At 38.9% G+C, this 22,271-nt stretch overlaps 1 protein-coding gene across 2 annotated transcripts in view; it reads left to right on the top strand.

Annotated features, from left to right (window-relative positions):
• The window catches only part of LOC127799817 (uncharacterized), a 53,061-nt gene extending 31,036 nt beyond the window's left edge, over window positions 1-22,025 (top strand). The window contains exons 7-15 of one of the 2 annotated variants that reach the window (XM_052334039.1): window positions 5,471-5,600; window positions 7,478-7,554; window positions 8,713-8,970; window positions 9,049-9,125; window positions 9,678-9,769; window positions 10,686-10,768; window positions 12,296-12,367; window positions 19,681-19,806; window positions 21,722-22,025. In XM_052334039.1, the coding sequence (XP_052189999.1) occupies window positions 5,471-5,600; window positions 7,478-7,554; window positions 8,713-8,970; window positions 9,049-9,125; window positions 9,678-9,769; window positions 10,686-10,768; window positions 12,296-12,367; window positions 19,681-19,806; window positions 21,722-21,763 (957 nt within the window). In that variant the 3' untranslated portion in view covers window positions 21,764-22,025. The remainder of the gene's footprint in view (window positions 1-5,470; window positions 5,601-7,477; window positions 7,555-8,712; window positions 8,971-9,048; window positions 9,126-9,677; window positions 9,770-10,685; window positions 10,769-12,295; window positions 12,368-19,680; window positions 19,807-21,721) is intronic. The other variant, XM_052334043.1, reaches the window with a different exon arrangement.
• Window positions 22,026-22,271: the final 246 nt, after the last annotated feature.

Raw genomic sequence — 22,271 nt, 5'->3', positions numbered from 1 at the left:
GAGATACATGAAAAACCGCGTGTATGTTGGTACCTTTCGGTAGCTGAAGTTTATAGGTCACCTTGCCTATCTTTTCTGTTATGGTGAACGGGCCAAAGTACTTAGGACTTAATTTAGTGACGGGCTTCTGGCTGATGGACTTCAAATGCTAGTACCTTAGTCGCATGTATACTTGCTCGCCCACCTCAAACTCTCGGTCGCTTCTCTTCCTATCCGCGAATTGTTTCATCCTGTTCCTAACAGAGGCCAACTGCTGTTTTAGTTGCTGCACCACTTCCCTCCTCTGTTGCAGGTAGTCATCCACTGATAGTTCCGTGAAGGGCCCTCCTATAACTAGCAGCAGCGGGGGTTTAAACCCATATAATGCTTCATAGGGAGACATCTTTAAGGCTGAGTGATATGTGGAGTTATACCACTATTGGGCTAAGGGGAGCCACTTATGCCAATGCTTTGGCTACATGATACACATGCATCTCAAGTAGGTTTCTAGTACCTAATTCACTCGTTCCGTCTGCCCATCCGTTTGTGGATGGTAGGCTGTTGACATATTGAGACAGATTCCCATTGATCCCATGAGCTCTTGCAAAAAATGGCTGGTAAACACCTTGTCACGATCTGAGACAATGGTTCCTGGTACTCCATACTAGGAAACAACCCTGTCAATGAATAGCCGAGTCACTTCCTTGGCCATGTAAGGGTGAGCTAACCCAATAAACTGAGCAAATTTGGTAAACCTGTCCACCACCACCATCACATTGTCTTTTCCTTCTGACTTAGGCATTCCTTCGACAAAGTTCATGGCCATGCTAGTCCAAGCTCTGTCTGGTACAGGCAGAGGTTGTAGGAGGCTCGGGTAGGCCACATTTTCTAGCTTGCACCTTTTGCATGTATCGCACTCTAACACAAACTTTTTGACATCACTCCTCAAGTTAGGCCAATGGAATATCTGCTTAATCCTCAGGTAGGTATTCTGAATGACGGAATGCCCACCCACTGGTGACTCATGTAGAGTTTGCAATATTTTTTGTTTGAGGTTTCCTCCATTCCCTATTACAATCCTCCCCTTGTACCTCAACAACCCTTCTATTAGGGTGTAGCTGTCAGCCTTTCTTGGAGATACCACCACTTCTTCTAACGTCTTCTTCATCTGCTCATCCTCAGCATAACTATCAATCACCTCCTGACACCATGTCGGCACTACCGCAGTAATTGCTGAAGTGCTGCCCTCTTCTTGGCGCCTTGATAGGGCATCAGCTACCACATTTTCCTTGCTCCTCCTATATTGTATAGAGTAATCGGGCCCCATCAGCTTAGCCATCCCCTTTTTCTACAGTTGAGTGTGTAATCTTTGCTGTAGTAGAAGCTTGAAACTCTCATGATCTGTTTTAATAATGAATCTACTGCCCTCTAAATAATGCCTCTATTTCTCCACTGCCATCAGCACTGCTAAGAACTTCTTTTCATAGATACTTCACCCCAAATGCCTTGTGCTTAGGGCCTGGCTCAGAAATGCCAGCGATCTACCCCTCTGTAGAAGAATTGCACCAATGCCTACACCACATGCATCAATTTCCAGTGTGAAGGGTTCGTTGAAATCAAGTAACCCTAGAGTGGGGACTGTTCCCATTGCTTTCTTGAGCCTTTGGAAAGCCTCCTCGGCCTCCTCTCCCCACTTGAAATTTCCCTTCTTCAATAGTTCTGTTAGTGACCGACTCAACACCCCATAACCTTTTACAAACCTCCTGTAATAGCCGATTAAACCGAGGAATCCCCTTAATGCCTTAAGGGTTGTGGGTTTGGGCCAATTGAGCATAGCTTCGATCTTCCTCGGGTCTGTTTTCACCCCTTCTCCAGAGATCAGATGACCCAAATATTCAACTTGGCTTTGGCCGAAAGAACACTTAGACCTTTTGATGAACAGCTGATTGGATCGAAGGACCTTTAGGGTAACTTTCAGGTGCTTTAAATGTTGGTCAAGGGAAGGACTATACACAAGGATATCATCAAAGAAGACTAGTATAAACTTCCTTAAATATGGTTCAAAAATTTGGTTCATAAGAGACTGAAAAGTGGCTGGGGCATTGGTGAGCCCAAAGGGCATCACCAAGAACTCGAAGTGCCCATGATGGGTCCTAAAAGCAGTCTCATGGGTGTCTTCAGGCTTCATCTTGATCTAATGGTAACCGGATCGAAGATCCAGCTTGGAAAATATGGTTGCATTGTGTAGTTCATCCATGAGATCTTCTATTAAGGGTATTGGAAACTTGTCCTTTATGGTTATGGTGTTTAATTGGCGATAATCCACACAAAAGTGCCAGGTCCCATATTTCTTTTTAACTAAGAGCACCGGTGAGGCGAATGGGCTATGGCTGGGCTTTATGAAGGATTGGTTCAGCATTTCTCTAACCATTTTTTCGATTTCTGATTTTTGGGTTGGCGAATATCTATAGGCCCTGATGTTTATGGGTTCAGAATTTGGCTTGAGATTAATGGAATGGTCCAATTTGCGGGAAGGTGGTAGGGTGTTGGGCTCAGCAAATAAGTCCCCAAATCCAATAAGCAGTTCATCAATAAGGTGCTGAGAGTGTACCTGGTCAATTCTTCCTTGTGGGCTGCAGGTAACTACGTTTAGTTCCCCCATCGCTAGCTTTTCCCATCCTTCGTCCGCAGCTACCATTGAGAATAATTGAGCCAGCTTGCTCTAGTTATTCTTGAAAGCTTTATGCAGCCTCTTCCCCGTCATCAGCTTGCATGTCCCGGTCTCCCTTCCTCCTTTTAATGTCATCCTCTTTCCTTCTTTATCAAAGGAGACTTCCATCCTATTGAAGTCGAAACTTATGGGGCTCACCCCTTTCATCCAATCAACCTCAAGCACCATGTCACAACCCCCCAGTTGCAACAGCCTAAGATCAGCTTCAAACCCCTCTCCTTGCATCTCCCACTTAAACCCATAGCAAGCCGAATTGCTCAACATCTTGCCCCCATCCACTACTGTCACACTAAGGGGATGGGTATTAGAGAGCTGACAGTTCAGCTTTCTAGCAATTTCTCCATCTAGGAAGCTATGGGTGCTTCTGCTATCTATTAAGACCAGCAAGCCCTTGTCCTTCACTCTCCCTTCCACCTTGATTATCTTATTGTCGGTCACTCCCTTCAGGGCATGGAATGATATCTCCCCATTACTCTCATTCCCAGACTCCTCCTCTACTTCACTTCTATCTCCTTTCTCTTCTTCTAGTATTTCTGAATTTCCCTCCAAAAGGAGAAGTTGGCGCTTACATTGATGCCCGGGAAAATACTTGTCTCCGCACCTGAAGCACAGTCCGGGCTGTCGCCGCTGGTCATTGTGCCTAACACTTGGAGGGGGCATCGCTGGGGGCCTCATTCCAGTATTCCCCCCTGTCCACTCGCGGCCTACTCCTCTCCCGCCTTGGTGGAAGGGCCTTGCCGTCATAGCTTTAGTTTGTTGCCTCTGTTTTTTCATTAATGCCTCCACTACCATCTCTTGTAACCTGGCACTCTCCACTGCTTGTTCCACCGTCCGTGGTCGGATCATTTTAACCATTGGTCTTAAATCGTCATTGAGGCCACTCAAGAAACTAGACACAAAATATGTTTCGGACAAGTGCGAGTCTTGACTACTCATGCGAGATCGCAACTTCTCGAATCTTTTCAAGTAGGTTTTCAGCTCACCCACTTGCCTGAGTTTGTTAAATTCTTCAATAATGTCGGTCATACTTCGTTCCCCAAATCTCTCACACAGCTTCTCGGTGAACTCTCCTCACATTGGCTGACCCCTCACACTAACCCAACCTTGGTACCATGCATCCACGACATCATCAAAGTAGGCAGTTGCTAAGGCGACTCTCCGACCCACTGGTATGTCATACCAATTAAATATTCTTTCGCACTTCCGCACCCACCAACGGGGGTTGTCACCGTAAAAAACAGGTATCTCCATTCGGGGCATGGGGAAACCTGCTTGTTGGCGATGTCCTTGCTCGTCACGTCCCCTATCCTGCATTATTCCTTCCCCCATGTCCTGACCATTCTCCATATCAGGAGTTTCAAGCCTGTTTAAACCCCTATCGTGACGTTAGAGAGGTTCCGTTCTATCTCAAGGAGGGAAGTCGGGGGCCAAACTGACTGGGTTTTGTCGTGTAAACATCAACATGAATTGCTAAAGCTGGTTACCCAGTTCTTCCCTCGTTTGCGCCATCTCTTCGCGCAGTTGAACCAGTGTTTCATCCAGCTTTTGATCGATCATCATGATCGCCTCGTGGTTATGAGTATTTCCTAGTTCGAGCTGGTTTACTCGTCTCTGGACCTCGGCCGTGGACGAGCTGACCTATTGCAGTTGAGTCTCTATGTTTTTCATGCGAGTTCCTTCCGCCATGAGCTAGCGACAATCCTGGCCCAGAATCGAGCTCTGATACCAATTTGTCACGGTAGACAATGAGAGACTCATTGAATCAGTGTGATTCAAGGACGGACAGAGAGGGAGAAAGAAACAGAATAGCTAATTAGGGAGGAGAATATGAGAATAGAGAGGGAGTACTGGAGAAAAAGTTCTTAATCATTCATGTCCTCTCTCCATCGGTGGAGGAGGTAATATACTCGCTCGGAGGGGGAAAGAATCTTGCCCATGCATGCAGTTACAACCGATTCCTTTGTCCATTTCCCTAACAAATTCCTTTGTCTTTTCCTTAGGCCTTACACGTGGCCTATCACCTAACTAAAAGCTAGCTGGAACGGAAATATACTAATGGAAATAAGCAATTACAATGTAACAGAAAATTAACTAGGCTAAAAGCAAAAATTTAAAAGGTAGCAGCAGCAGGTTCGTGACAATGTCATTTTCCCTTTGGCCTCTAATTGTGAGGTTCAGTTAATTAGTGCTTCCATTTTCCCCTGGAAAGTGTTATTTAGTCTCTTTGCTTTAGGAGGAATCTTTGGGTCTGGGAGATTGACTTGATGAGAACTGTTCTAGGGATGCTTCAGGATCATCTTCAAATAGGGCAGGGGGAGGAGGATGTATGGGGTTGGTGAACAGTGCATGGTGGGCCTTTTCAGTTTGCTCTTTTTACAGTGAAAGATTCTCTGGAGATTGAAAGCCTTACCTGATCTTCAATCATAACTGATGTTCTTTTTAAATTTTTTTTCCATGTATTTGTGAAAATTTATATGGGTGAGCCTACTTCTCTTTTACAAATCTTTGATGCATTTGGTGCACATCTCATAAGTCCTCTCCCTCCCCCTCTCTCTCTCAAAATAAGTAAATAGGTAAAAGCAACATAAAAAATAGCCTTAAGTGGAAAACAATTTACAAAATGCCCCACTGAAAGTCATACCTCTTCCCATTTCTTTGATTAATTTGACTGCTTTGTTTAATTTAACAAGTAAAGTTTAAACATTAGCTCTTTGCACCTACCTTAATTTCTGAAGTGTTTCTTGATCTCCTGCGCTTCAGGTTGTAGTTGGGCAACAATTTGTTGTTCCTGCTTATTCAAAGGTGTCATTACTTCAACAGCCAACAAAGCAGGATAGTGATGAGGAGCTGGAGTATGCTGATGATACCAGTGGAATTAATGAAATTCCATGTAACTATTATTACTTGGATCTAAGTTTGCCAACTTTAGATTTTTTTGAGAAACTGCTTTTGCAAAGTTGCGACTTCTTCTGCAATTTGTTTTAAGTTATGATCAGCCACTACACACAACTTGACAACATTTTACATCCGAGATTATGTTTACATGTCTGTCTTGATAACCACATAAGTCACATAGAAAGGAGAAAGCACAGGCCAAGGGGCTAGCCACACACAGACAAGTCTCACTAGCCTCTTCCAAGCCACCAAACATACTGCAACATCATCCAAAAAAAAAAGGAGGGAGCCAAAGGCAAAGGCTTTCCTCCTGTTACCGCTCAAAAGGAAACATCAGAACCTAATTTAGTCCCACAGCCTTAAAAGCTTGATTATAGTTCAGATAGTTTTCAGTATTAGACACTTATAATAGGTTGTATGCCAATTGCTTGCTGAGTTTCTTGTTTTCTGACTTCTTATGGAAGCACTGAGTCCCAGGACAGGTGTTGGCATCATCATGCCCATCACTATTGCATGATAGAACATGTTTTGTGCAATGTCCTGTGCTGTCATGTTGGTACCTTGCCTGAGGTGTCTAGCCAACCTTATATGTAACTTATCCTTTGGGCTATTTTTTGTGTTAAATTTTAGATTTGATAACTGATTATTATTATACTTTTTGCTCAAGAAGCAGGCGCACTTCTATGATGGTGTTGTATCATGCTCATTTATGTTGGGCTCAAACCCTCATTGGAGACTTTCAAATGTGTGTGAAATACTGATCCAACTATGCCCTACTGTTTGGTAGTCTTTCTACCACCAAACACTTTCATATATTCTGATATGTTGCTTGTCGATCAGATAAATGAATTAGAGTCAGATTGTTAGTTTCAAAGACTAAGATAACAATCAATTATTATGAAATTAAAATAATGTAGAGTTAGATTTATTGGTGCTCTATCCTTTAAGCCTTTGAATCTTAAGGGTCTTAACTTCATAAATTTTTATGGAAACTGCTTTCTAGAATATATATTAAGTATTCTAATTCACACTTAATTCACTATTATGTAGAAGATTAGTTATTTTCTATTAACAACGGGCAACAACCTTTATCCCACTAGGGGGGTCATCTACATGGATTCTTATTTGCCATGAGTTATTTCCTGTATACTTGTATAGGATATATAAGTTGTTATATGTTGCATTACATCTTGTCATGTATTAGATATAAAAACTGTTTTGTTGCCATGTTCGTTTCATTATGTTTTTATCTTGCTTCATTATATGTGCTTTGTATCCTGTCCTAGAATATGATAGTAACAAATATCTCTATAGTCTTTTCAAGATGCCAAATTTTTTGTGGCATCATAATAAATCTTAATTCCAGTAGGTGGAGTTGGCTGCATGAATTCTAGCTCCTTAATATCCATAATTATATCTTCTATAGGGCCATTATGTCCCATGTCTCATCAAATGGTTTCGCACCAAATTTTATTTGGTCTTCTTCTACCTCTTTTGGTACAAATTTTCAATTCCATCCTCTCACCTCACCAGTGCATCTACTGGTCTTCTCTCATTCACTTTTCATTTTTTTTGCTTGTTTTGGGTGGGATGGTTATTTCATGATCAGAGAAGGTCTTTTTTTTTTTCATTGAAAATGTTATAGTGTTTAACTTTAATTAAAATTTCAGTCTTTATGCTTGTTACATGGGAAGGAAAAGCCTATTACTTTTAGGCGTAACAGGTATCAGGTTTCCAAATAAATATGAATGTCTGTATGTATACACTCCTGTGCACAACTCATGTTTTCCCTTGATATATATAGTTTTTTGACTTTGGTATACTAGTGATAAATTAGCTACATCTTAAACCCTTAGTGTTCATTGTATGCAGCAATTTCAAGTACACTGGATAAGTTGAATGGAGAATTAACACCTGAATCATCCGAGGCACAGCAGCAGACATCTGAGGTTAGATTTCTTCAGGTTTCGTTGTTCTTGCACCTTGTATCCTCTGGGATATATTCTGCAAAATCCTCCTGTTACTGTCTTTCATTTATGTGACAACTTTAATGCATTTATACATTATACGAATAAGTGAGGTAATATTCATCAATTTCATATTTGTGAGAAGTGGACTTCTGCATATTACAAAGCTCCAGTCAATAGTAAAGAAACGATAAAGATTGCAATGACTTACATTTATTAGCAGACCAATAGGGCTCCATTTCTATGACCAAAAAGCAATATTACTGCTGAAGTGAAGAGTTAATTTACTGAATATAGGAAAATGCACTGGTTCACCTACTTATCAACAGATGGGCATAATAAAATGTGACCCTAATTTGAAATGAAAAAACGTTACTGGTTCATGGCTTTATTGGAAAACTAGGATGCTGATTGTAGTCTATCATAGTGGACTTAAGCAAAGTTGGACAAGGTTGATTTGCTTACAGGTCTGCTTGTCTCAAGGACATTGATATTTGGACCTAATTTGTGGCCTGAAGGGTGAAAACCCCATTTTTCCCTTGATAACTGTCAAGTGTCCAACATGGGTACTAACTCTCTCTTTCAGAGTAGTTCACATAGTTTGTGTTTTTGTTGCAAAGGATGATTTGCTTACAGGTCTGCTTGTCTGGAGGACATTGATATTTGGACCTAATTTGTGGGCTGAAGGGTGAAAACCCCATTTTTTCCCTTGATAACTGTCAAGTGTCCAACATGGATACTAACTCTTTCAGAGTAGTTCACATAGTTTGTGTTTTTTGTCGCAAAGGATGCTTATTGCCTGTTAGTAGTAAGTTAAGAAAATAGAGAGAAACTTTGACCATTTAAGAGTTCATATGCATATCATATTTTCTTAGTGATGTTTATGTTATCTTTATCATGACTAATTAATAAGACTGCCAAATAGTTATTACTTGAATACATATCTAATGGTGTATGTTCATTGACTGAAATTGGCCCACAAAACATACATGATGGGGAGTTTCCTGAGTTGAGATAGCCTGTGGCATCTTTTATGTCCACTATCCTCTCCTGTTGGTGGTAAAATAAAATTATGACCTCTGATTGAGAGCACAATTTGACGCATAGTTTTGTTTCTTACATCAATCACTACAAAATCAGGTTGGCACTGGTGGAGTTGGTTACATATGGTCAGTTGTTGAAGGGAGCTATGAAGAAGAATTGAGACATTCAGTTGCACCTATTCCTGCTGACAAGCTTGCTGAGCTTATACCAGCTGCAAATGATGAGGTTGATGTGTTAATGCAAGATGGTAATCTCTTGCCTCTGTCAGGAGAACTGCAACCTGAATCTAACAGTGTTTATTCTGATGACAATATTGAAGATACTAGGGATGACTATATCTACTTTGAGAAAGAGGTATGGTTTGATTAAGCTGCTTATTGTGGTTGAATCTTTTGCTTGAGTTGAACTTTAATTCTCCGTATCTGTTGGTAGGTTGAAGCAACTTTTCTGAGGGCTGTTAATGAAAATGTTAAAGAAGACCATGTTATATTGGAAGTAAATGCACTGCGGTATGTAATTTTCACTATTTACATCAGACTAAGCTAGGGTATAGTACAAGAGATCCGTATCACTGCTCACACATATGTAAAATAATGTGCATGCATGTGCCTGATATGATTGCATGGTGTTATCTATTTAATTTTCTTTATAGAATCCAAGCTTAGGTTCTGGACTTTGGTTGGACTGTCAATGGTGTTAAGATTTTGCTCAGATTTTTATCAGTTTGAATTTTGATTGGGTTTATCTCTTGGATTGGATTAGATTTATCTCTGTTTTCTAGATTTATCTTTAGAGTCCAAATCAGGATTAGTTTGGTTAAGTTTATCTTTATCGTGTACTTAAGTCTATAAATACGTTGTACATCAGCCTTGCTATACACACAATTCAATACAATTTTTTACCATATTTCTTCTAGCAAACAGCTCTGTCAGGGTCATTTTATGTATCGCCACTCTGATGCTTTAATCAATCATTTGTATTGCTCCTACTTATTGTATTTATTAAGGATTTCTTTTTCAGCAATGTTGTATCATCATTCTTTGTCTATTATATGTATCCAGGTTGTCATACAATAAAACTTCTGTGGACTGTGCCAGTGCATTGTTCTATTCGATGATGAAATTGGCATTAGAAACTCTGCATAGTTCAACTAGTAAGTCCTTTTAACCCATTTGTTTCTTTGTTGTCTTCTTATGTTCTGTTTGCTAGATGTTTTCTTCTTAAGGAAACTTGAGAGCCCTTGAGGAAGTTGAGTCTCAGGTTTTTTGTCTTCACAGAGAAATTCTTCTTTCACTTTGTGTGTGATTGTTAAGGAGGATTCTTTTTTACTTTTGGAGTATTTTTTTGAGTTTTGTGGATCACCTGTCCCATTGGGTTTGCCTCAGATGATTCTTTCTTAATATATAGTTGTTTATGGGGGGAAGGATGTTTTGTCAAATTTTTATCAGATAAAATTGTATCAGAAAAATGGGAAGATATGTCAAGTCTGATGCTGCAGTCTGCAGGTGGCTATTGTGCATAGCATAGAATAAATGTAGCTAATCCATTTGTGATGTTACATTTTGTGTTATTTATTACCAAAGAATCATGGATGGCTCTCCGGTATCCATCATCTTGTCCTTGCTGGGTTAATTTTCTGCCAACTTTGAGATTTTTCTTTTTCTCCTTATCCACAAATAATGTTCAATGTTTCCGATTGCTGTTGAGATTGATTGGCAGTATGGTCCGTAGCATTTTTTCAGTTTTATTCTGCAATGTGATGTATTGCTTATTTTTTCCTTCTTATTTCTTTGGAGAAGTTTGAAGCCCCTTTATGACTTAACTAAGCTCCCAACAGGTCACCAGATCAATTAGAGTTTTGCCTGATATCATCAATTGGTTGCCAAGTTTAATTGTAAAACTAGCGGCTGTATTGAAAATTGATATTGCCTTTATAACAAACAAAAAAAGTGAAGTTCTCAATGATTTAGAATTTTTTTTTGGGGGGGGGCGGTGTTGTTTGGGAATGTGTCTTTATCTCATTATATGTGTATCTCCTGTGTAATTTTTCTTTTTATGCTTTTCCACAGGGGAATTGCTTAATAATGCTGTAAATGTAATTGAAAGATGGCAAAAGCTTCTAAAGTATTATTTGCCCAGCCTAGATGAGGAGGTTGGTATTGTTTGATCCTCTTGGCTTTTCTTGATATTTTATTAATTTCTTTGATTGTAAACTAGATTTCCAGACCAAAGAAATTCAATAGAATCCCCCCCCCCCCCCCCAACCACCACCACACACACACACACACACAACAGACAATAGGCACTGACTAGATGGAGGAGTTAAGGGTGACCTCTGGTGATGCCTCTTATCAACTTTAGGTGTCCATTGGTTGGAATGGGGGATGGGGAGAAAAATAAGGAATAATAATAATAATAACAAACGCAAAACTGAAAACAATAATGAACTTGTTGAACATTGCAAGTTTTCATTATTTTAAATGAAAATTGAAAATGAAAACTGAAAATTGAAAGCTCTGTCAAATGATTCCTAAGACATTTAATTTCATATTCTCATCTGTATTCTGTTTACTACCTTGACATTTGCGTGTTGGACGACTTTTCTGCTGCTTATTCTTTGGTTCCCATATTACGAATGCAATTGTTTGCTCTGATAGCAATTCATGACTATTTCAAGTGCTCTTTCTTAATTTTCATCATCTACAAATGACACACAATGCCAATTTTCACTGTCATTCCCAACTACTGACAATACTGCATTCATGCCTCATAACACAGGCAGCATGTAATGACCTACTGAGTTTCCAAGTCTCACAACTGGCCTGTGTCTGACACACACTTTGTTGGACATGTCATTATGTGCTGGATGAGCTTCAGTTGTATTCAATTGTTTTTTTGATCAGTTAAAAACCATTTACAGTTTGTATAACTCCTGCCATTAGCTGAATCTGGATGTTGCATAGTTAACCGCCCGCAAGAATGCATCATTTCACTATTGCTCTGATGGTGCAGAAACTGTGCAAAAGTTATCTTATATTCAATTTTTTATATGGATTATCCAAGCTGATTGAATAGCCAGTCTCCAGAAAATTTTGTTCTCTGTGGAGCTTAAAACTTGTGTGCTTGTTTTTTACTTTGAACAAAAAAATTATTGTCAAAAGCTTGACTATTGCCTTTTATTAGAGATCATACAAAATCTTTAAACCAATAGATGCTCGTACGAGGAGAGTGGATGGAATGAAATAAATTTGTAGCAAAATGGATAGAGGAAGACTAAGAAAAACATGAGAGAGAACTCTTAGGCTGGCATTGTGCATACTGGCCTTATAAAAGATGTGATCATATATAGAGATATTTGCATGCTAGATTAAATATAACTAGCCTCTCACCTAGTGGGATTAAGTTTTGATGTGTTGTTTTCTTTTTTTTTGGGTCATGCAGAACTTTAGATCTGGCCTGGTACTAAGAAATAACATTGAAATTTAATTCTAAATTTCTGATTTTTGTTTTGATCTGTCTTGTCAAGAAATTGAATTTCAATTTTATTTTCTTCAATATTGATTATCTTTCAACTCTTGAACCCTTGGTCTACAATGCTGCGCATAGTGCCTAACTTTTGATTTCTAGCAAATTAACATTTCTCTATACAAGTTAATATGCTTATGGACTGAAATTGCAGATTGAAGTTATATTGAAGTTTGAAGAAATGAGCTTAGAATCTGCCAAGGAGTTTTCCTCAATATTTTTGCCGGTATGCTTGTTGTCCTTGACGTGTAGGGTTATGCTTGTATGTCTAAATTCTCTTGCATTATTTAATGATATGTGAAGGCATTGTCACAACAACAGTTCTTCTATGTACACTTTAAATGACTGTTTTTCTTGTGAATTGAAACATATTTATGTGTGGATCTGACTTAGATATGAGAATTGGATAAAGGCCTGTCTGTGTTGAACCTTTTAAGTTCGTAATCCTAGAATATTGGGACATGTCTCCTGACAGTTCAATATGGGGACTTGATTAAGAGTGCCACCACTTGCTATGACCAACTAAGGTAGGGAGGGAATGGGGGATCTGTAGATACTGGACTCCACATGGAGGAGCATTTCTCAAATCAAGCGAGATGAAAAATGGAAATGAACAAGAACATGCATCCACAGAATCTTATATAAGAGAGGGAGACAGCACTCCAAGGCCCAAACAGGAAGGAAAAATGAAGGGGAGATTATCATCGAGGAAGGAAATGGAATTAGAAAGTTTTAGTACGGTAATTTATAAGAGGGGAAATAAGGAGAGAAGATGAAAGGATGCAGTATTAAATGGAGGAAGGGTCCAGAATCGTTAAACAATGTAGTCTCTCCAAATTCTCTCTCATGATAGAAGGTTGGTTGCAAGGCCATCTCAAAAAGGAGTGGGCAGGCTTAGTTTGTTTCTGAGTGATGAAGATTGTACCTAATTTTAGAGATGTTCTAGGAAGCATCTTTTTACTCGATATGTAGACTGGATCATTTTGGTGACAGCCAGGATGGCTGGAGCACTTGCATTTCTTGGGACAAGCTGTGTTGATCACAATTCAGCATTGCGGGTAACTGTTTGACCTGCTGTATCTCTTTCTCTCTGTCCCTGTCTTCTGCTTCTTTCTTTTGGAGATGATATTCTAGGCTTTCTCAGGGGTGCTGCGCCTGGGCTTGGTGCATATGTATAAGTTGAGTTCTTATCGCATGACGTGGAGATGAGACAGGTGGACAGAATAGGCCATCTTCAGTTTCCTATGCCTTCTATAATTTCTGCCTTAGACTTTCAGAGATCGTATTTATTTATTTTATGGAGAGATCTGGCTAGTACTTTGAAACTTGGATGAGTGTTGAGGCATACTAGATAGTGCAACGAAAATACTAGAGCACTTCAAGATAAACCACAAAACAGAGAAGCTATTTTTTTCCATGAGGTGCATCATTAGTAGGATACAATTTTTTTGGCAAATTTCTTTTGTTGGTATGATATTATTCAGCAGTACTCCAGAATTTCATTGATGCAATTTTTAATATCTTGCATTCTTTTCCAAGTTCTAATGAATGAGATTAATTCATCCATGTTAATTCTCTATTTACTGAACTGTGTTAGAAGTCAACGAATGGATTGTTCTTTCCTATGGTGGATTCTTTCCTACTTGCTTTCCTGCTGATTACATGCTGTTTTTTATTCTGATTTATTTCCTTGTATTTTATCTTTGTAAGATCTTTCCTTATTGTTCATATTTCCTACGGTAGTTTAGGAAGCTTTCTCTCATTAGAAAGCTGCCTATTAAGCTTACTTGACATGTACATTGCTGTACTCTACAATTACAGAATAATGAGATTGGAATTCTATTTGATTCTTTCTTTTAACATGGTATCAAAGCCATAACACGATCGAATTGTTTCTTTGATTGCTTGAAATCAGAATTCTATTTGATTCAAGTTCATCCTTTCTCAGTTATTTGAAAACCAAAATCTCCTTTACCCTTTCCGAAATCTCCTTTATCTCATAACCTAGAGCCATGACCGAAACTTTTGAATCTGGGTGTACCAACGAGGTTCCTTTCTCGGGTAGTTCCAATAGTGGTGGTGTCACTGGAGGAATCATCGGTGGGGAGTTGCAAAATATACAAGCTACATACAGATTGAATGGTAAAGATTATCTCAAGTGGTCTCAGCTAATTAAGACATTCCTTAAAGGCAAGGGGAAGCTAAGTCATTCGCTCGAAACTGGACCAAAGAAGGATGATCTGACATATGCCTCGTGGGATGAGGAGGACTCATTGGTAATGTCCTAGCTCTGGAACTCGATGAATCCAGAAATTAGCGACACAGTGATGTTTCTTTCTACTGCTAAGGCGATATGGGAATATGTGAAGATCACCTATTCTAAGGTAAATGATGCTATCCAAATTTGTGAAATTAGGACTAAAGTGACAACCACTAAACAAAGGACTCGGTCTATAAGTGAGTATGCAAATTTATTGCAAACCTTGTGGCAAGAGTTGGATCACTATCAGGGCATCCAAATGAAGTGTAGTGAGGATGCTGCAATTCAAAAGAAGTTTGTGGAAAATTAGAGAACTTGTGACTTCCTTGCAGGCCTTAATATAGAATATGATGCAGTGAGGGTCCAAATCCTTGGTAAGTCTAAGTTGCCTTCATTAAATGAGGTAATTTCAATAGTCAGGGCTGAGGAAGGTAGAAAAGGAGTAATGCTGAAGGTACAACCTATGGAAAGCTCAGCCTTATTGACTCTAAAGGGTTCTGGTCAAGAGAAATTGGCAAGGGTGGAAAGAAAGACTCCAAATCTAGTTGAAACCACCAATAAGGACAACCTATGGTGTACCTACTGCAAGACGCCCAAGCATACAATTAATAGGTGCTGGAAACTTCATGGTAAGCCAGCTAAAGGAGGGCAATCAAAGGGGCAGGCTTATGCAGTAAGCAGCCAACAAAGTGGAGATGGTGAGGCTGCAGACCAGGCTGATCCAATGGAACTGAATGAGGATGAAATGTTGGGATCTCTCGAAAAAGGACCAGATACAAGCACAAGTTCATCTAACTTAGCCTTCACAGGTATAACTTCTTCCTCATTTAATTTACTTGCTTCAAACATAGCTCTTGAACACTCTTGGGTCCTTGACTCCGGGGCAACCGACCATATGACACTCTCTTCTACTCAATTTTTATCCTATAAACCATGTCCCAGTACCAAGAAAATTGTGTTAGCTAATGGATCCTTAACAACCGTGGCAAGCCAAGGGGACATTCTCATTGACAAAAACCTAACTCTAAAAGATGCCTTACATGTCCCTAAACTTTGCACAATCCTGGTTTCTATTCAAAAGTTAACCCATGATACTAATTGCCGTGCCATGTTCTATCCTTTCTTTCCTTCCTTTTGTGAGTTTCGGGAAAAGGAATCGAGGAAGATGATTGGGCGTGCTAGGGTAAAAGATGGTCTCTATCATCTTGAAGATCTTAGTGGGCATAGTAAGAGGGGCAGTGTTTTCTTGTTGTATCACTTTTAGCTAAACCAAATAAGGATGTAATTTGGCTTCACCATTTTCGTTTAGGACATCCATCTTTTAAAGTTCTTCAGGTTATGTATCCCTTTTTGTTCAAGGGAGTAAATGCTAGGAATTTCCAATGTGATGTTTGTGAGTTTGCTAAACATAACACAAAAGAGTTTCATTTCCTCTCACTAATAATAAAAGTTCTCCTCCTTTTGACTTGATCCATAGTGACATATGGGGTTGCTCTCCAATCCCAATTATATCTGGAGTTAAATGGTTTGTGGTGTTTGTTGATCACTGTACACGGGTGACTTAGATTTATCTTTTGAAGTCCAAATCACAAGTGTGCACCATCTTTCCCAATTTTTGTAATATGATCAAAACTCAATTTGGGGTTGAAATCAAAATAGTAAGGACAAATAACGTTAAGGATTTCTTCAATCAAACTTTGTATGGTTTCTTTCAACAAAAGGGTATAATTCATGAGTCCTCATGTGTGTATACTCCTCAGCAAAATGGGGTAGCTGAGAGGAAAAATGGGCATTTACTAGCTATTACCAGGGCCTTGCTATTCCACAATAATGTTCCTAAATGTTATCAGGGAGAAGCAGCCTTGACAGCAACTTATCTTGTTAGTAGATTTCCCTCTTAGAGTCTTAATTCCAATAGTCCAATTCAACTTCTTTCTAAAACTTTTCCAGATTTCAAGCCCTCTAATGGAATCAGTCTTAAAGTGTCTGGTTGTGTGATTTTTGTTCATAATCACTCACCTCATAAAAGTAAGTTAGATCCTAGAGCTCTTAAGTGTATCTTTGTTGGGTATTCCTCCACCCAAAAAGGATATAAATGTTTCCATCCTCCATCTAAACGTTTCCTTGTCTCAGCTGATGTTAGTTTTGGGGAGGAAAATCCATACTTTAGTAATTCTTACTCTAAGGGGGAGACTGAATTTTTTGTAGGAACCAAATAGAGAAGTATTCCTTCCCCTTCTCTACGAACCTTCCTCAAAGGATTCTTCATCTCAGCCGAAAAACATCTTTAGGGATTCTCTAAATGTAATACACAGGGAAACACTCCAACCTTATACCAGTCCACTAAAGGTGTATACAAAGAGAAAGACTATGGCTCATCATTGTATGCAGGCTGAATCATCTAACCCAAATCCAGATTCCTGTAACCTCAACACTGAACTTGATTTATCCCCTCCTCAACCTATTATGTCCCCTAACTAGGCTGCTCCCAAACCTAACTCAATTCCTTGCACTTAAGATGAACCTGAGCGTAATGGCTTGGATATTCCTATTGCCCTTAGGAAGGGGACTCGCACCTGCACAAAACATCCTATTCATTTGTTTATGACCTACTCTCACTTATCTCCTGCTCATAAGACTTTCTTAACCAACCTTAATTCCATTCCTATACCAAGAACCATGTCTGAAGCATTAAATGATGAGAGTTGAAAGGATGCCATGATGGTTGAGATGGCAGCCCTTGAAAAAAACCAAACTTGGGACTTGGTTAAATTACTAAAGGGGAAGCACCATGTGGGATGTAAGTGGGTGTTTACGGTGAAACAGTGTTCTAAAAAGCGCTAGGCGCTAGGTTGGGGCCTAGCGCCTAGGAAAACTATTTTTTTTTGTTTTTTAACTTTGTGATGTAATTTGATGTTATTTTCAATTAAATCAAAGTTGAAAAGCATCAATAATGCAAAAAAATTGAATAACAAAAAAACAAAAAGAAATGAGGCAACAACAAACTGCTTACTGCTTACCAGAGGAGGCAGAGGGTGAGTGAGGAAGATGAAGCTGCAAGAGACAGAGAGAATGGAATGAATGAAGGTTGGCAGCGACGTGCGACGAGAAGACTAACAGGAATGGAAAGCGGCGACGATGACTCTGCAACTGCAAGAGACGGTGGCGGCGTGCGAGCACGAGAGAGGCGACGACGACTCTGCAATAGACAGTCGGTGGTGGTGCGCGCAAGAGAGAAGGGGAAATCGACGAGAGAGAAGGGGTAACGGGTAAGGGGAAACAAAAATCCTAATAAATTTATACTAAATCGATTCAGGCGGCCGATTAGGCCATAATCGACCAGGCAGTTGACGCGGCTAGGCGTCCGCCCGGTACCGATTAGCCGGGCCGCCGCCTAAGGTGGCCGATTTGGCCACAATCGCCGTAGCCAGTGTCCACCTAGCTCCTCGGCGCCGCCTAGACCGCGTTTTAGTTCATTGCAGTGAAGTACAAATCTGATGGGACTCTAGTAAGGTACAAGGCAAGGCTAGTGGCTAAGGGGTAATACCCAAACATATGGAGTATACTACCTAAACACCTTTGCTCCAGTAGCTAAGATGAACACTGTCCGAGTGTTGCTGTCCTTAGTAGTTATGTATGACTGGCCATTGTACCAATTTGATGTAAAAAATATTTTTTTACATAGGGAGTTGGAAGAAGAGATTTATATGGATGTTCCACCCGAGTTTGGGTTGCAAACAAGAGAGGAAAATATTGTATGCAGGCTGAAAAAGGCTTTCTATGGGCTAAAACAGTCCCCTGGAGCCTGGTTTGGGAGGTTTGCTAAAGTTATGCTTGGATTAGGCTACAAGCAAAGTCAAGGTGACCATACTTTGTTTATTCATCATTCAGTTTCAGGAAGGATAACAACACTTTTGGTGTATGTTGATGACATTATAGTTACCGGGGATGACAAAGAAGGAATGGAACATTTGAGGGGTTGCTTGGCAAGAGAGTTTGAGATCAAGAAGTTAGGAAAGTTAAAATACTTTCTTGGTATTGGGGTAGCTCGGTCTAAGGCTGGAATCTTTATTTTCCAGCATAAATATGTGCTAGACCTTTTAACTGAAACAGGAATGCTAGGTAGCAAGGCAACTGAGACACCCTTTGAACGAAACCATAGAATTGGGGCTGATCTTGAAGCAAGGGCAGTGGATAAGGGGTCCTATCAACAGCTGGTCGGAAGGCTTATTTATTTGTCTCACACTAGACCCAACATAGCCTATGCTGTGAATGTGGCTAGTCAATTATGCATGATCTTAGAGAAAACCACCTCAAGGCTGTGCATAGAATTCTCCACTATCTTAAGGGATCTCCAGGTAAGGTTGTGTTTCTTAAAAGGGCCAACAACTTGTCCTTAGAAGTATTCATGGATGCTGACTATGTTGGGTCAATTATAGATAGGAGATCCACCTCAGGCTATTGTACATTATTGGGTGGAAATCTGATTACTTGGAGGAGCAAAAAATAGGGTGTGGTGGCAAAGTCAAGTGCTAAAGTTGAGTTCAGATCTATGGCCTTAGGTATTTGTAAACTTCTTTGGCAGAAGATCATTCTAACAGATTTGAAAATTCAGTGGGCAATACCTATGAAACTTTATTGTGACAACAAGTCTGCCATAAGTATAGCTTACAACCCAGTTCATTTTAAGTATAGCTGACAAGAAGTCTGTCATAAGTATATCATTCTAAGTATAGCTGACAACAAATCTGCCATAAGTATAAGACCAAGCATGTTGAGGTTGATAGGCATTTTATCAAGGAGATGCTTGAAAGCAGACTGATCTGCCCCCCCTTTGTTCCTACTGGAGGACAGCTCGCAGATGTCCTAACTAAAGGCTTATCGGGTCCTATTTTCCAAAAAATATTAAGCAAGATGGGAATGCATGATATACACTCTCCATCTTGCGGGGAGTGTTAGAAGTCAACGAATGGATTGTTCTTTCCTATGGTGGATTCTTTCCTACTTGCTTTCCTGCTTATTACATGCTATTCTTTATTCTGAGTTGTTTCCTTGTATTCTTGCTTTGATTTATTTCCTTGTATTTTATCTTTGTAAGATCTTTCCGTATTGTTCATATTTCCTACGGTAGTTTAGGAAGCTTTCTCTCATTGGAAAGCTGCCTATTAAGGTTACTTGACATGTATATATTGCTGTACCTTACAATTACAGAATAATGAGATTGGAATTCTGTTTGGTTCTTTCTTTTAACAAACTGATTTAGCCATATTACTTCACAGATTTTGCATCTTTTGTATGATAAAGACATTTTACAAGAGGAAGCTATTCTAAATTGGGCATCTGAAAAAGAAGGGGCAGACGAGTCTGATAAAGTTTTTCTTAAACAGACAGAAAAATTCATCCAAGTAAGCCTTTCACTCTTATTATATCCGCTAGAATTTCATCACAATATTTCTACCGTATCATGTGGCAATGCTGCATGAATTGTTTGTTTGTCGAATTGACTTCTCTGTCGTCTCTGTATAGGCTGATGAGATTTGTATCTTCCCATTACTTATTGGTTTCTTTTCAAGCATGTGGTGGATTCCTTATACCTTTAATTTTGTGTCATATAAAAGACATTCATTTTTTGTTTGTGACTGCATGCATGGTAGTTAAAAAGGGTTTTCGTGGAGGTGGGACTAGAAGTACTAATTTGGTTGCAAAATTTTGCCAGGGTTTCTTTGTGTTTAAACTGGGATACAAACGGATTGCTTTTACTGCTTCATAGAAAAGAAAACGGGTAGTCAGGAAAAAGAGATTTAACAATAACTAATCAAAAACCAGAAGTTGGATGATATTTTTTTTTGCTGCAAAACATGCACTGTTTGGAAGACTAATGAGGTGTAATAGGTCCACCTCAATGTAATGTAAATTCTTATATTTGCTTTAACTACCTCATTAGTCTTCAAACAGAGTAAACTGCCTGTAATTAATTAATCATAGCCCTCGTTTTAGAAATCTAAGGACTGTGAATACCTTTAAGAAATCCTTAATTTGAAAGTTTTTGTCACATATTCTTAACACTTAAAAATAAGACTTCCATTAGGAAATTTAATGGCTCATTCATATAATTAGAGATATGAATGAAGATATGATTTTAAAATATGAAAACATATTTTAATATATTTGCAAGATTTACATCATTAGTCCCATAATACAACTGCTATATATCATCTAAATCTAGTATTAGGGCACTAACATTGTTGAGAAATTCGTGTTTTGATTTTTGGAGAAAATATTTTTTGGAAAATCTATTTTCGGTAAATTTGGTTTATTGATGATCTCCAAAATATTTTTCTATAAATAATTTTGAATTAGAGAACTTCATGCTCATATACTTATGTATTTCCAAAATGGCCTAATATGTTCATATATCAATCCAGCATGAATGCCTTCTCTTGCTTAGAGCAGGCATATTCCATGTACTTGTTTTTCCTTGTTCCAACTGCTAGACCCATAAAAAGTAAGGGAGACAACTTTGTAGTTTCATGCTGCCCCCAGTATGATTTTTCTAGCAGTTGTAAATATTTTCCTTCTAGTATTTTTTCTACCTCTCTTATTCTTATCAAATCCAGTACTGTGTTCCCATCAGAAAACTAAGGACATTACCAGGTTATTATTTGTCAACAATTTTATCTTTCCCACTGACATGGGATGATAAATAATGAATTTGTTACCAGTAAATAGAGAAAAAAAATTAAGGTCATAGCAATTGATGTTATTTATCAGACTTTGTTTACTCAAATCTGGGGATTAGTAAACAATCTCTTTCCAAGAAAATAAAGGGTTAAAAAAAGGTTAAGTAATCACTTGCTTTGGATTTTGCTATTATAATGTCTGATGGTTTCCCAAAGTTAATGTACTTCACCTTGCAGTCAGAAGAGATAAGTTGGGCTTTTTGAGAAAAGCTATAAAAGATAAAGAAAAGTGTAGTCTTAGGCATGCTGTCCACAGAATCTCAATTAATCCTTAACCAGTAACCATTTTCACTTCACAAGCTATAATTCAGAAGTGGGGAATTGGTACCATATGTTCCCCTGTCAACTCTATTGAATAATGATGATACACGGTCAATTTTCCACATCTTTTTATTCATCCGTTTATTTGTTTTGTTAGTGATATATCTTTAAAACAATCATAATCAATTCCTGATCCAAAGAAAATGATCACCTCATCCCCTTCCCCGAACATGTGTAACTCCATTTCTTTTCCATCAAGCTTCTCTTATCATTCATGTTGTACTGGAAGATTCACAAATACTTTTGGATTTTGGTGCAGTGGCTGAAGGAGGCCCCTGAAGAGGAGGAAGAAGAAGATTAACAAAAAAAATTAGTTACTACTAGAGGCCAAGTTGAAACTGACATTTATAAGTGTCTGGCAATCCACTTGTGATGCAGTTTGTACCTCTTCCACCCCCCCCCCCCCCCCCCCCAAAAAAAAAAAAAAAAAACAAAAACCATGTAGAGAACGCCTCTCTAATTCTTGCCGGGTGTCAAAGCCCTTGTAATGGTTTACTTGATAAAGCATGCAACTGATGTAATTTCTCTTCCTTTTTATTTCAAGTGTTCAGAAGCTTGCCATATTTGTAGGATATCTTAAGGTAATACTAAAAAGATCAATAATTTTTTATGGTTTTATATTCCTCCTCAGGAAATGAAAATGGAAGGGCGCGATTGGGACGCATAAACCTAACGTGAGGGGCTTGAAATGTGTTGTTCAACTGACTAAAGGTAAATTAGATTTAAAAAAAAAAAAAAGATGTTGATGGGCGCAAAAGACACAGTTGTGAGATAAGATAGTACCATGAAAATTGGATTGCAAATCCATA

This window comes from Diospyros lotus, chromosome 1 (assembly GCF_014633365.1).
Source record: "Diospyros lotus cultivar Yz01 chromosome 1, ASM1463336v1, whole genome shotgun sequence".
In the NCBI taxonomy this organism is placed as follows: domain Eukaryota; kingdom Viridiplantae; phylum Streptophyta; class Magnoliopsida; order Ericales; family Ebenaceae; genus Diospyros; species Diospyros lotus.
Note: the sequence above shows the minus strand (reverse complement) of the source record. Positions and strands in the feature narration are given on the sequence as shown.